At 38.6% G+C, this 15,307-nt stretch overlaps 1 protein-coding gene across 2 annotated transcripts in view; it reads left to right on the forward strand.

Annotated features, from left to right (window-relative positions):
- TNIP3 (TNFAIP3 interacting protein 3) overlaps positions 1-15,307 on the forward strand; it is a 57,076-nt gene that overhangs the window by 20,602 nt on the left and 21,167 nt on the right. For both annotated transcript variants that reach the window (XM_040474707.1, XM_040474701.1), the window contains exons 3-7: positions 1,566-1,646; positions 3,333-3,398; positions 4,849-4,980; positions 8,371-8,499; positions 13,181-13,300. In XM_040474707.1, coding sequence (XP_040330641.1) covers positions 1,566-1,646; positions 3,333-3,398; positions 4,849-4,980; positions 8,371-8,499; positions 13,181-13,300 — 528 coding nt within the window. The remainder of the gene's footprint in view (positions 1-1,565; positions 1,647-3,332; positions 3,399-4,848; positions 4,981-8,370; positions 8,500-13,180; positions 13,301-15,307) is intronic.

Below are 15,307 nucleotides of genomic sequence, written 5' to 3' on the forward strand. Positions count from 1 at the left end.
TACTTCTGGAACTCAGACAAACCAGCTTCTTGAGGTCGGAAGCAAATAGAATAATTCTGAATTTATAGACACATGGAAGAATATCTTTTAAAATGAGGTCTTAGGGGCGCCTGGGTGGCTCAATCAGTTGAGTGTCCAACTTCAGCTCAGGTCATGATCTCACAGCTCCTAAGTTCAAACCCCACATCAGGCTCTGTGCCAACAGCTCAGAGCTTGGAGCCTGCTTCAGATTCTGTCTCCCTCTCTTTCTGCCCCTCCCCCACTCACGCTCTATCTCTCTGTCTCAAAAATAAGTAAACATTAAAAAAAATTAAAAATTAAAATAAAATAAGGTCTTAACTGTACATGGGTCTAGGAAGAAGCTAAGAAAACTAAAGGCAGCTTCTATAAAGATGTAGCATATGATCCAGCGCTAAAATATTGAGTGAGTCATAGGTAAGCAGAGAAAAGATAGAAAAATAGTTTTATAAATCATTTCTAATGAAAAAAGCCCTTGAAACCCCATGATGATTGTAAAAGAACACTCCCTGTAAGTGCTATTGGCAAAAGCCAACATGTTTTGAAAATATTTAATTGTTCATGAATATCTTTAATTAATTTCCATAACTATTGAGCTTGAAACTAAGTAGCAGATTTAGGACTACCCTCATCACCAGATTTGTTGTACTGTTTATATGACTCAGAGATGAGATGGTAACAAGACTATTGAGTTACTATAGAGAAAACAGCACTTAAGTGAGCTTTGTTGGTGGTCCATTTAGACAGATGGCCCACAGTTTCCAGAGCATTTGTGCTTTCTTTAAATAAATACCCCCAACACTGAGGGGGGAAAAAAAACTGAAAAGAAAGGTGGTTAACTTTTTCATTGTGCCAATGATTTATTATTTAAACTTATAACCTACTGGCTTTATTCAAAGGGCTGGTTAAAATTGCACAATACCAGATAATCTATGTCAATCTCTGTATAACATAATTTTATGAAGGACACTGAGGTAGCTAGTTCATTACAGTCTTAGAATGGATTTGCTGCCTTTTAATTTTATGTCTTTGTCTGTTTTTCTTGATGATTCTGTCATTCCTCTGACTTTTGTCAGGCCACTCTTCAGATATGGACATGTCTACAGAAATGACATTTTAGAAATGTTTATTACTATGTAAATACCCAAAATGTATTCATGAAACTTACCTGATTTCCATAAGCATTATACTCTGAATTTCCATTTTTTGGGAAAAGGATTGAAATCCAAACTCATAAAATCCTAATTTCTTGTTTGACTAATGTATACATTTATAATTTATTAGAGAATTATTTTGTTAATTAATTCATATAAAGGAATTTGAAATATAATATAACGCTTCTTCATCAACAGGTCTCTATGAAGGAATAATGGTGTGAGGATTGTTACCCCTAGAATAAGATATTTTTATAAATCACAATAGGAGAGTTAGCCAAATGCATAGAGTTTGTGAAGGACAACATTTCTCCTGTTTATTTTATAGAAGATTTTGTTTCACAATTTCTCTTTCTTTTTTTTTTTTTTTTGTTTTTGTTTGTTTGTTTTAAGCATGATCAATCATCAAGCAGAAAGAACTTGACAAGTTCTCTTGAACAAAAGATAAGGTGCTTGGAAAAACAGAGAAAAGAGGTAATTTACAAATATTAGCTGAAGCAACATGTATCATGAGTTAATGCTGAGAATAAAATAGAGTCTAGAGTCTTTTATTTTTGTTATTGGGTCACAGTATTTATCTCTAGGATTTTGGACTGCATTATTTTGAGAGGAAGTACTTTTTTCTTATTCACCTACATTTCTCTTACCCAGTCTTCCAGTGTTTGTGTAAATGAGTGAAAAATGACAAAGTCATAAATCTAATAATTATCTTAATTTTTCTCAAAACTTAGATGTTTCCTGCACATGGACTATGTGAGCTTATCACCTGTGCCTTATGCCTTGCAACTTGATATACCTTGAAACTCAAACTGTCAAAGGCTTTAGGTGTAATTGACTTAGGTGCTATGATTTCATGAACTGGGTATCCAGCCACATAGGGGTTAAGGAGCATTATTGAAAAAAAATTTTTTTGTTGTTTATAAAATGCCATTAGGAATGTGATGGATATTATTATGAGTTCTGTTTTTCTGAGTTTAATGAATGTTAGAACCTCTTTATTCTTCTTGAAGATGAAGAAGTGAAAAGTGTAACAATGTTAACACTGTGTATGTTGTCAAATTTTAAATTAGTTTCCTCAACCATTGTATATGTTTTATCCTTCATGTTCTTCTGTATGGTGCCTTCTACTCCTCTTTGATATTACATAAAATATTGTATCCTTCTGGAAAATTATTGAACTATAACAGGGTAATGTTACCATGGCATAGAAATGTTAATCCTTAAAATGCCAACAGATATCTTTATATAATAATATAATATAGTCTCTACTAAATACCCATAGCTATTTCCAGCATAAGATTTACCTAGGGACTGGGTGTCTGGATTAGATATTTTGTTTTATAATTAGGAGAATATGTTGCTTCCTTTTAGTCATTGTAACTATCTTCTCAATCTCTGTCCCATGTTGAAAGTGTTGGAATTTCTCTTGATGTAGGAAGTTACAGGCTTCCCTTACAAGAAAACTAAAACACAGGACATAGTTTTTTTTCTTCCTTTTATTTAGCACATAATTTTAAAGCTTCTAAATTGCAGCCTAAATTATTTCTAAATATTCTTATGACAAAACTATTATTCCTTGAAAATCTATAATTTCAAAACGGTGACATTATCCATTCATTACATATACATTACAAGTCATGTGTTGATTTTAAAAAGCACAATATTGCAAGCACATGATGGTAAGTTATCGGGATTTGGAATTTGTTAATATAAATTCTGCTTTAGAAAAGCTAGAAGAAATATTTAATTATAATAATCAGTGTAAGCACACAGAAAAATATGAAAGGTTTGAAAAAGACCCTCATATATTAATAAATCTTACAGAAAACCATCAATACTCCTAAAGTTTTACTGGATTTTGATTGTATTAAACAAAGATGAAAATTTCAAATAACAAGCAAAGTTGAAAGTTCTAATAACAGTTCAGCTGACTAGTCAAGATGTACGTAAGGCTAAATGGTTTTTCATATGCTAGCCAGTTATGAAAAGACGGAGTGTGCTCAATTCAATCGTCCCAGCCCTACAAGAACTTGGTGGAAGGAATATTGTGTTCAACCGTGGCTTGTAAATCTTACTAGCCCCCCAAAAGTGATTTCATTTTGGCCAAATTTCCAAATGGGCAGAAATCCATATTGATTCACCAAATTTTAATAATTTCAGCTCCTGGAAGTTAACCAGCAATGGGATCAGCAATTTAGAAGTATGAAAGAGTTATATGAACGAAAGGTAAACACATCTCTGTTTAGTATTTGCTTTAGATCAGTAAGCTGGGGGACCAAGTCTGTGAAGATTCTCACTGGTTTCAGCTGAAGGAGACATGTGGCTAGCCAACTGTTGAAAAAATGATGGGGGGGGGGGGGGGGGTCGGGAGAAGGTGCTGAGTGCATTATTGGTCTCTTGGTACTGAAGATTAGTGAAGGATATCAGTGAATTATCTTGAGCATGACAAAAAAAAAAAAAAGGTACTAAAAATAGCCTTTAGCCTCTGGCGATGTCTCTAGAGTTCTTATGCACATTCATCATAGCTCATGGAATAACCTGTTTTGGATTTGTTACTAGCAGCCATAAATACACAAAGTTATATGTGAGGTAGGATATGGCTTAAAGTTCATACTGTTTTATACAAGGCCATTTCTCTAATTCTTTAATTAGTTGGCATAAGCTATTTCCACAGATAAAGAAATGAACAATGGTAACAGTGACAGTGTGAGGAGAAGTGGGGCATTCCCTCTTCCCCCTACAGCATATTCTCTGTCAAGAATCTTTTGCTTTGATGAGAAAGAACTTTTTGGAGAGAATATCTTTTAATAGGTCAAAGTCAATTTGTAATTTAAATTATTCCACGTTCAAAAATAGAGAAAAGGAGAAAGTAAATTCCCCTAAATAATTCAGAATTAAGAAACCTGACCACAAGTGAGTAACAGAGCAGTATTGCCCTCTTCTTCCCCATTTTGATACACCGAAGCGTTAAATTTAGTAAGTGCAGGATAATGCTCCCACTACAGCAGGCCTGTTATATTCAGTCTGGGGCAGCTTTGGGGTCTCCAAATTTTAAAGAACATGGTCCCAGAGAAAATGTGTAAGCTGCTCAGGAAGAACGGCCTGCAGGTGTGTGAAGACCCTTGGTTAACAGTGGGCATAATTCCCATCTTTGATAAAACCTTTTCTAAGGCCTCTCTTACTGGACCGTCATCGCTCTGAGAACTAGCTTGGCATTTCGTAGGGCGTCAAGCATTGCAGATTACTGAGGAGTTAAAAATCCATGTCTGTTTTTCTCTGGCCCAGGCAAATTCACTCACCCCCTAACCCCATGCTGCCCTTTTCAGGTCAGGCAAGGCACATTTTGAGAGTTAGGAATAGAATGACAGGCTCAGAAGCGTCCCCGTCTAAGATCTAAATCTTTATTCTCTCGGAAGTGGTGTGGTTTGGAGAAAGGAGGGAAGGGGCTTAAGGCTGTTTCGGTGTTTACTTTTTCCGGTAGGGGAAGCTCTTCCTTAAGTGCACAGGTCCTGACCTTTGCTAAGGCTGGTGGGAAATAGAACCTCTCTTAGGGGCCACCCAGGAGTGGGGGCGTGTCCGTCCCAGCGTGCACGGGGTGGGGGAATAAATCCGGGGGTGGGAGGGGGTGTGAATTTCAGAAGTGGTGTCTGCCACACTGTGTATACGACTTCCTCAGGTCGCAGAGCTGAAAATGAAACTGGACGCCGCAGAAAGGTTCCTCAGCTCGCGGGAGAAGGAGCGGCTTCAAAGTCAGAGAGAGAGCGACCGGCTGCACGACCAGACCCGCCAGCGGCTGCAGCTCGAGGAGGTGGGCGGGGCTCAGGGGGAAGACCTTCCTGGCCCCGGGGCCTGAGCGCGCTCGGCGGAGAGTGGTGGGCAGAGACTGGTGGGCGGAGACTGGTGTGCGTAGGAGCGGATGGGTTACGCAAGTCCCCGGGCCGATTCTCTGCGAACTGAAGGAAGGAGATGCCCAGCTTGCGTCCTCCTTTGTTGTCCAAATGAGCAGGCCTTTGTGTGCCAGGCTCTACCCGCAGAGAGTGCTGATCAATAGATTTGGTGCCATCTTTCTAGAGCATTTCAGCCTAGGAGATTAAATTTACCCTTTTGCTTTTACTCAGATACAGTTTTTATTTTGAGTGTTAATAATAATGGGACACTACCTTGTGTTTGTACAGCTGCTTTTGAGCTTACATAGTTTTACAAATAGGTATTGCGTTTGTAATCATAAAAAATAAAACATTTAAAAAACTGCCTCACCTTCACGATCTCATTTAACATTCTCAGCCCATCTGTGAGGGAAATGGTATTTCTGCAATTTTTTTTTTTTTAGCTTATTTATTTTGAGAGAGACAGAGACAGTGTGAGTGGGCAGAGTGGGGGGAGGGGGGGAGGGAGAGAGAGACAGGGAGAGAGAAAGAGAATCCCAAGCAGGCTCCGCACTGTCAATACAAAGCCTGATGTGGGTCTCAATCCCAGGAATGGGGAGATCATGACCTGAGCTGAGATCAGGAGCCCCACCCTAAACCGTCTGAGCCACCCAGGTGCCCCCTATTTTTGCCATTTTAAAGCTGAGATGTGAAGAGGTTACAGGACTTGCCAAGCTTGCCAACCTAGTACCTGGGAAAATGGGATTTGAACCCAGCCTCCAAATTTGAAATCTCCATTAATCCCCACTGAGAACAAGATGGTGGCCATTAAGGTGACAGTCTTCTTCTAAAATACTCTCGGTTTTACTCTTAGTTATGGGGCTTAATGGATATTATACAAAATGGGAGGAAAATCTTAAGCTCTAATGGATGCACGTTTTTTTTATGTATGTTAAGAAAAAATAAGAAGTGTAAATAGTCTCAGCCTTGTGGCAGATATCATGAAGCATTGGCTGTATTTTAACCCGTGCACCAATCTTAAGGCAATAGCTGAAATCAATGCAGACAGCCGTTGGTGTAGATTTTCTTACCTCGATAAGGTTCTCCCTGTCCCAGTGAGTCAGAGGAAAACAAACAAGGTTTAGCAACTCCCTTCTGACCTTGTTGCAGTCCCTTCCTTTTCCTGACCAGGAATCATGACAATTGTTCGCTCATGAAGTTGGAACCATTTACAATTTGAAGTCACTTTTAGATTATGTCAAATTAGAAAATGATTGGCTCATTTTCTAAGTGTATATAAGCCCACTCTATTTAAGTGAAAGCAAATAGGAATGTTTTCATTTAAAAAAAAAATCACGTAGATATCTTTTTTTTAAAAACTTTTTTTTTTCAACGTTTATTTATTTTTGGGACAGAGAGAGACAGAGCATGAACGGGGGAGGGGCAGAGAGAGAGAGGGAGACACAGAATCGGAAACAGGCTCCAGGCTCCGAGCCATCAGCCCAGAGCCCGACGCGGGGCTCGAACTCACGGACCGCGAGATCGTGACCTGGCTGAAGTCGGACGCTTAACCGACTGCGCCACCCAGGCGCCCCTAAAAAACTTTTTAACATTTATTTATTTTTGAGAGAGAGAGAGAGATGGTGAACGTGGGGAAGGGCAGAGAGAGAGGGAGACGGAATCTGAAGCAGGCTCCAGGCTCTGAACTGTCAACACAGAACCCTACAGGGGGCTTGAACTCAGAAATGGTGAGATCATGACCTGAGCTGAAGTTGGATGCTTAACAGACTAAACCACTCAGGCACCCCACATAGATATCTTAAATCTAATTATTGTTTTGGGAAATATTAATTACTAAAACAACATATTCTAACATGTGTGTTAGCTATTTTCTCATCTTGATTTACTTAAATTCCGGGATGTTTGTTTTATTAGGTTAAAGTTTCAGTGCCATTAAGAATTCAGTTCATTCCAGGAGTGCCTGGGTGGTTCAGTCATTAAGTGTCTGACTCTTGATTTCAGCTCAGGTGATGATCTCAAGTTTGGTGGGATTGACCCCACATCGGGCTCTGTGTTGACAGCGTGGTTTCTGCTCGGGATTCTCTCTCTCTCTCGCTCTCTCTGCCCCTCCCCACCAGGCTCACGTGAGCTTGCTCTCCTTTTTTTTTTTTAAATTTTTTTTTTTAACGTTTATTTTTGAGACAGAGAGAGACAGAGCATGAACAGGGGAGGAGCAGAGAGAGAGGGAGACACAGAATCTGAAACAGGCTCCAGGCTCTGAGCTGTCAGCACAGAGCTCGTCGAGGGGCTGGAACTCACGGGCTGTGAGATCCTGACCTGAGCCCAAGTCGGACGCTTAACTGACTGAGCTACCCAGGCGCCCCTCCTTCTTTAAAAATAAATAAAACTTAAAAAAAAATGCAATTCACTCCACAAAAAATTTACTATCTAAAATATAAAATTAAGAATTAAAAGATAGATATTGTCAACTAACCTTGCTTCAGTTATGTAAAACAGAGGACTTCTTGAAGGTAATCGGAAACATGGAGGAGTGATGGCACTTGGACTTGTTGATCTCTCCCTTTTCAAAGCAATGAACACAACAATACAGTGCTCTGAGTAATTATCTGTAGTGAAGGGTCTTATTTGCCTGAGGTTTTATCCTCTTCTCCCTCCAGTTCAGAATGATGCAGGCAGGATTGGTCTTTGAGATATTTCATATTTTTTATTGCAATCATACTTTTTTTTTCTTTGTAGAACTTTACTTACTTTTACTAAATTGCTTAGCCATCACTCTGTAACAGTACATGGGAACTTGCTTATTCTCTGAACCCATTTGACCCTTGAAAGTGAGGACTGAGGATTTTGAGCTTTTTCTGGGGTCATGAAACTTACTTAGTAGCACTAAGAAGTAGAGAAAGATTTTTTTCTATCTGAACCCTGTCCTCCAACCAAAGAATATTGCTTAAATGGAATGTCAAGGGGTGCCTGGGTGGCTCAATTGGTTAAACATCCAACTTCTGCTCAGGTTATGCTCTCACAGTTCGGTTCATGAGTTGGAGCCCCTCCTTGAGCTCTGTGCTGACAGCTCAGAGCCTGGAGCCTGCTTCAGATTCTGTGTCTCCCTCTCTCTCTGTCCGTCCCCTTCTTATGCTCTGTCTCTCTCTCTCTCTCGCTCAAAAGTACATAAATATAAAAAAAAAAAAATTTTAAGGAACGTTAAGTGAAAATCTAGCAGGTTCTGTTTTTATTGTATTTCAGAAGTATTCCTACAACATTATCTCATCTGAATTTTATTGATTTCGGTTTTGTTTTCTTGCTGTTTATTTCAGAAGGAAAAGGAGAGCCTAAGTGAAGAATTACATGAATTGAAGAAAGAAAATAAGCTTTTGAAGGAAAAAAACACTCTTGCGAGCAAGAAGAAGGAACAGTATGAATGTGAAATAAAGCGCCTCAATAAGGTACCAGTCCAGGTCAATCTGGGGAGCTGGAAGGAAAGGTCCCTGTAGAAAGAGCACATTCCTAACTGAGAGTCACAACACAATCTGTGCAGCAGTACAGCTCCTGGTCTTGGGAGCCTGCACAGGAGTTTCTCTGTAATTTTATAAGTCACTCGTAGCTGCATCTTTCAGCCAAGGCCTTAAGGAATACATGTCCCTGCAAAAAATCATCATGAAAAAGAGAAATGAGGAGTAACTTCAGAAGACAGTAAGAACTTTTTTTTTTTTTTTTTTTTTTTAGTTCAAAGAACCACGTAAAGCAAGTGGGTGTTTGGGAACAATAGCATATCTCTTGGTCAACCACAAAAGTTTCCTGAGGAAACAGGCTGCTCTTTAAAATCATCACTATGGAGCTGGGTATGATGCAGACTGTATGGAATCATGCTAAAGGCCAGCCCCAAGGCTGATATGGTGGCCTTCCAGAGAAGAAGCCTAAAACTCATTTTTAATTAGGGTGTGGGGTCTGGGGGATGGGGGGGAGGAATGGAGGTAGGTGTGTTAGAAAAACACAAGTGGTTAAGTGCCTTGGCTTCAACTTAACTATTCGAAGGGGCTACCTGTGGAGTGCTGCCAAAGGATGACTCTGGAGAATCTGTGCATTTGTGTGTGTGTGTGTGTGTGTGTGTGTGTGTGTGTGTGTGTGTGTGTGTGAGAGAGAGAGAGAGAGAGAGAGAGAGAGAGAGAGAGAGAGTTTTATGGACGGATAGCTTAATTTCCCTGGGGAAGGGATTGCTCACTTATTCAAGTTAGCAATTAAATCCTTTGCTGTTGATTTTTCAAAGGGCCACATCAGATGTGGACCATAGGAGCACTGGTAGTACATGTTTGAGTCAAGATATTCATCTCTCAAGTTAGATATCTCTTGACCTAAGTAATAGAAATTGACTTCCAAAACAAGAGTGGGTGATTGGCCTTGAAAAAGTGGTCAGTGCCTGTGCTTTTCGGACTGTGTATATTTTAGTGTTCAGAGGATCATTTAAAGATCCCCAAAGGGTTGAGTATGTGCCTGTATGGTTGACAGAATGCTTTACAAATGTGATGCTGCATTTGATCTGTTTGTGGGGCAAGTTACTGGTCAGGAGAAAATGGGAAAGTAGAGACTAACATCATAAACAATGCACTTCTCTATCCTCTATGAGAGGAAACAGTGTTCAGAGATACAAATTTAGAGCAAATAAATTTTCCCTTTTATCCTCTGTTGGAAATCCTCCACAGATGAATTAGAGGAACTAATGTTGGGATTATGCTTGAAATCTTTCCCATCTGTGATATGTTATTTGATAAGTTTTCTTCTGCTCTCTAATTCATTTCTGTAAATGTTGACACAAGAATATACACCCTATAGAAATTAGAACAGCCATGAACTCCGTTTTTTGCTCCTATGTGTACCCTTAATTTTTGTGTCTCTGTATTTATAGTCTAATATTTTCAAAGTTAGTAAAATATTTTTAACTCTTGTGATTATAATAAAATTGAGAAAATGAGAGAAATTAATTTGAGTAAAATTCAGGCCTTTATGCAAATGTCACCTTCTCAAAGAGGATTTTTCTGGCTACCCTAATTAAAATTACATATTCTGTCTCTGATATTCCTATTTTGTTTCATTGGAATTTATTGCTATCTGATATATATTTAATGTCTCATATTAATTACCCCATTTGTTTCCTGTCTCCCAATCTTGATTGTAAGCTCCATGAGGGTAGGACTGCACAATCGACTTCTCTATTTGGCATAGTAGGCACAGTATTGAGGGCTCATAATACTTTTAGTGGCCTATTAATATGTTTAATTTCTCTCAAAATCTGAAAAAAAATGGACCTTTAAGTCAAAAAAACATTTTCATATTAATATGAAATATATTCATCTTTGTAAGAATGTAAGTAGGAAACATAATTTTAATATGCATTTATTTGGAGGAATGGACTCACAAATACAACATAATGTAGCCTAAGTTTTTCTAATTTTTTCATTCCTGTGTTCTGGATGCCAACAATAGGGCATTGCTCACAGTATGTTCTTAAATATTTATTGAATGGATAAATTAATTAAATAATTTAGCTGGCACATAATATGTTCCGTAGCCAATTCTGGCCCCAATATTCATGCTTTTTTTTTTTGTTTTAATTTTTTTTTTAACGTTTATTTACTTTTGAGACAGAGAGAGACAGAGCATGAACTGGGGAGGGTCAGAGAGAGAGAGGGAGACACAGAATCTGAAACAGGCTCCAGGCTCTGAGCTGTCAGCACAGAGCCCGACACGGGGCTCGAACTCACGAGCCGTGAGATCATGACCTGAGCTGAAGTCGGATGCTTAACCGACTGAGCCACCCAGGCGCCCCCCCAAGATTCATGCTTTAGCAGGCATAACACATTACTTATGAGTAGTGAAAAAAAAGTAATAAAAGGATACTTTAAGCCAGCTGTACTTCCAGAACTACATCTATACCTTAAAATATCATTTAAAAAGCATAGATAGAAAGTGATGAGCTATGAAAGGTTTTTTTCTCATTTAGTGAATGTATTAGTATCTAATGAAACGTAAGCAATTACTATTCATACATACACTGTGGATTGTTTCTTCTCTTAGCACAGGAATAAATAAAAGTTACTTAAAACGTTCATTTGGGTAGTTGATTTTGCACACCCTCCATCACAGCTGGAATTCAGGGCCCACCCTGCTTGCACTAGCAGACCCCCTGCTGACCCATTCACCACAGCAGAAATTTGTAGCATATCAGCTTAGTAATTAACATATGGTTTTCAGAAGTTCACACAACTCTGTGTACTCAATTCGGCTTATTTGCTTTGAAGGAAATACCCAAGGGCATTGTTTTCATTGAGTTCTTAAAGAGAAGCCAGATGTTTAACCAAAGCGAGAGAAATTACCTGAGGCTCATCAGCCAATGCCACCCATGGGCAAAATTGATTTGTCCAACATCTCACCATTGTGAGATGGGTAGATCTGTTTAGTATGCCTGTGCTGATAGTAAATTACTATTCTGGAATAGGTTACAGGTATTTGTTCAAGGAAGTTAAAAAACCTCAAGATGGAATAAATGTCTATTAAACTTACCTTTCAGTTATGACTCATTTGAAAATTTTCTAGAAGCCTGAATAGCATGAAAGGTAGACCAGGAAATTCAAATATAACAACACCCACAAAAATAGTCTGTTCATAGGTGTAGAATATGAAATCAGCATAGTTGATTGTCTTTAACTCATTTGGCTCACCCCATCCTAGATTTTCTCCACTTTTAAAAATTGTAACTAATATACTACTTCTTAAAATCATGTAGCTTTACAACAAGTTCTAACAAAACATAAATTATGAAACAACTTTTATTGTTTCTTTAAATTCTTCTTGGAGGAAGAAAAAAGTTCTTGTTTCTCTTGCAACTTCATGAAAAATGATACATTAGGCTAGACAGTATCCATAGACTATAAACACATTCTATTAGGAAATTCCTAGCCTGCCTACAATATTTAAGACCATAACTTTGTTTTGTTTTTCCTACTTTTATGATCATATTGTACAGTAATGCAGGAAAGTAAGTTACAAATAGTACCACTGAATGAACGTCACTGAAGCTACTAAAGAAATTCAGAGGAAGTGAAGTCTTGGAGTTCTGAAAGCGAAACTTTTCTGTTTGTATAAAGGGATCATTTGATAATGAGCAAGTAGTCATATCGTATGTGGGCGCTGAGACCACACCAGGATGAGGTGTGTTGTGTCTTAATTTTGGCGGCCATTTTATTGAACTCGATCATGAACCAAGGTCTTCAGGATAGAGAGAATGTATTCTATATGATCTGACAAAGTATAGGATATGTAAGGTATTATGGTCTAGTGAATAATGATGGTTGTCTAAGAGACTCTTGTTTCCTTCATCTCCTCACCCCACAGTAAACCAATAAGTTGTACTGAATGTCAAGAAAGCAGAGCTTCTCTACACCCTGTAGTGAGTTCATGCATGTTTTATTGGAGAATAAATATGACTGTGGCTAAGCCAGGGCATGGTATACTGAGGAGGACAGTACAATAGATCTAAGGAATAGTGATCTGCACAGGTTCACATTTCTGTGGGTTTTCTTCTCTCCCATTGGGAGCAGGGCTGTAGAAAATAGTATCACTCAAAATGTCATCTGGAACCAGCAGCGTCAGCTTTTGAGGATTGCAGATTCTTAGACCATCTCCTTAGATCAACTGTTTCAGGATCTCTGGAGAAGGTGCCCAAGGATTTGCTACCTCTCCAGCTGATTCTGATACTCTAATGTTTGAACATTATTGATAGAGTCTGCTTTTGATTGAAGCAGGAAATCTGAAAAAGGGCTATTGATATGTTTTCTTTTCATGGTTGGCTTGGTGGAGCAGGACATCCCTGACATCAGTATCGGAAGCCCTCCTTAATAACAATGACAGTTGAATAACATAAGCATCATCATGGAGAAAAGACAGATTCTGAAAAAAAAAAATCATATGCTAGAAAATGAGAAGGAAGAAAAGTAATTCAGTCATAAAAGGGGCATCAAAATGGAGTTCTTTCTTGTGGGGGGGGGCATTTGAGATAATTCTAATAATCATAGAAGAATTCATAAGATGTGGTAACTCTCAGTTCAACGGTGTGCTTATCTTATAACCTAGGCTCTTCAAGATGCCTTGAAAATCGAGTGTTCTTCATTTCCGGAGGATTGTTTGGGAAAATCTGAACTGGAGTGCAGACATAAGGAGATGAGAACAGAAATGGAAGTTCTCAAACAGCAGGTGAGAAGTGGAAAGTGACATGATCATGTGGAGAACACAGGGCCCATTGTTCATGCTCCTTTGGATGGTTTTGGAAGTCTTCCTATTCAAAATGTGTCCAAAATTATTGCATTTATTTTCATTAGAATTATGTAATTTTAAAGCTTAATAAGAGAATATACATCGGCTAGCCCAACTTCCACTTTATGAAAGAGGGAATTAAATTTCAAATGGGTTGAATGGCTTGTCCAAGATCATACGGTTAAAAGAAGGACTTACTAATTAACCTTTTTGGTGAGATTTAATTAGCACTGGTCCAGAGAACTTCATGTAGACATGATTTATTTTGAAAACACTATTAACCCAAACCCTGGACCTTTTCAGCAAATGGTAGCAGCCACGCTGTTACTCCGTAGCCGCTGGTTTCCAGGCCTTTGAACAATGAGGACAGTTTTAAAGGGAAATACTGTGCAGTGATCATAATCTCTGAAGAGCCAGATCTGCTCATCTACTGCCACGTATGGATGGCACCACCTAGCAATTTATTGATGCACTTCTCCTTCCTCTTCCCCACTCACCCAACCTCACTCCATGTCACCAAGTAGACAGAAGAGTAAAGGAGGCTTTCTCTAAGCTTCTATATATATCAGCAACATAGGGCTGTGGGCACTGCCTGACCTATCTGGGTCTAAATTTAGTTCAGCCAGCTGGAGCTAGCTTAGCCGAGGGGCCACCCATGCATAACACATCTCTTTTCCTGTAGAAGGTTAAATAAACTAATGAAGGTAAAGAGCTGGGACAGTTCATGGCGATGTCAATAAATATAGGATACATGCAGGAATTCTAATCTCTGAAGCACGCATTGTCAGTAATATATTAGCAGTGGGGGAGAGGATGTTATGGAACAAAGGGCTGGGAAGTATGTCCCTGGAACTGATTTGTTGACTGTTTTGCTCTGAGCAAGGCCATTTACAAGGACTTTTGATGCAACACACCAAAGAATTAAGCAATTGTATTATTGTTGTTGCTGTGTATTGTTATTACTTCATAGGAAGTAACCTATCTGTAAATGTAAAAAATTCAGAGAAGCTGATGTTAAAGTTGAATTTTTTTCTTCTGTCAACCCCATTTGAATAATCTGCCTCATTACATTTAGCTTCAAATGCATGGTTTAAAATAAGCCTATGAAGAGAGTAAGAGTATTAAAACTCTGCCAAATTCTCAACTCCTAAAGTACCATTGGCACTAGCCAGGATTCCTCTGAAAAAAAACTACTTCTTATGTTCGGACACTTGAATCATCTTGGATGCTCTCATGTAATGTATCCCACATGCAAGTGAGTCACTCTTACACATGCATGGAGTTCACAGCAAGGGTTTAGCTCATGTTGGATGCAGACAGTGGCAGGTATCCTTTTTTTCACTATCCTCAAGAGGTCCAGAATCCATCTTCTTAGTTTTTCTGTGGCTCTTTTGCTAACTTTATGCATACACATTTTAACTGTGCATATTTCTAAATGCTCAGCCACAATCACTGTTTCACTGAATGTCACATGATACACTAAAGGAGTTAAATTCACAAAGAAACTGAGTTGGAATCTTGGCCACCTGACTGACGTGATGACAACGCTATCATATTGTATTTGATAAAGAGTGTTCAGTTTTATCAGATGAGCTTCTCCCATTTCAAATGCCTCTGGTAATTGTTTACAGAGCATTGGTTTGACTCTGTCTGGAAATGAGCCTCAGCCCTTAACTAAAACCAAAACCAAAACAAAATGTCAGCTTAGCTGGGTGTAGTTCCCTTGCAATGCTTCTGGTGAATAAAACCTTCAAAATTAAATGTGTATATCTTCATCTAGATATATATACAATGTTTGATTTCATCCTCTCTTGCCTATTATATTCTGTTCTATTATTATTAACTTTAATCATCCTCTAGTTAAAATGTGCTGCATTATTGGGGGTGAAGGTGCAGTGTGCATTAGTACCAATAGACAGAAATCTAGCTACTAAGTTCCCATGTAAG

This window comes from Herpailurus yagouaroundi, unplaced genomic scaffold (assembly GCF_014898765.1).
Source record: "Herpailurus yagouaroundi ecotype Mexico unplaced genomic scaffold, PumYag 28, whole genome shotgun sequence".
Taxonomy (NCBI): domain Eukaryota; kingdom Metazoa; phylum Chordata; class Mammalia; order Carnivora; family Felidae; genus Herpailurus; species Herpailurus yagouaroundi.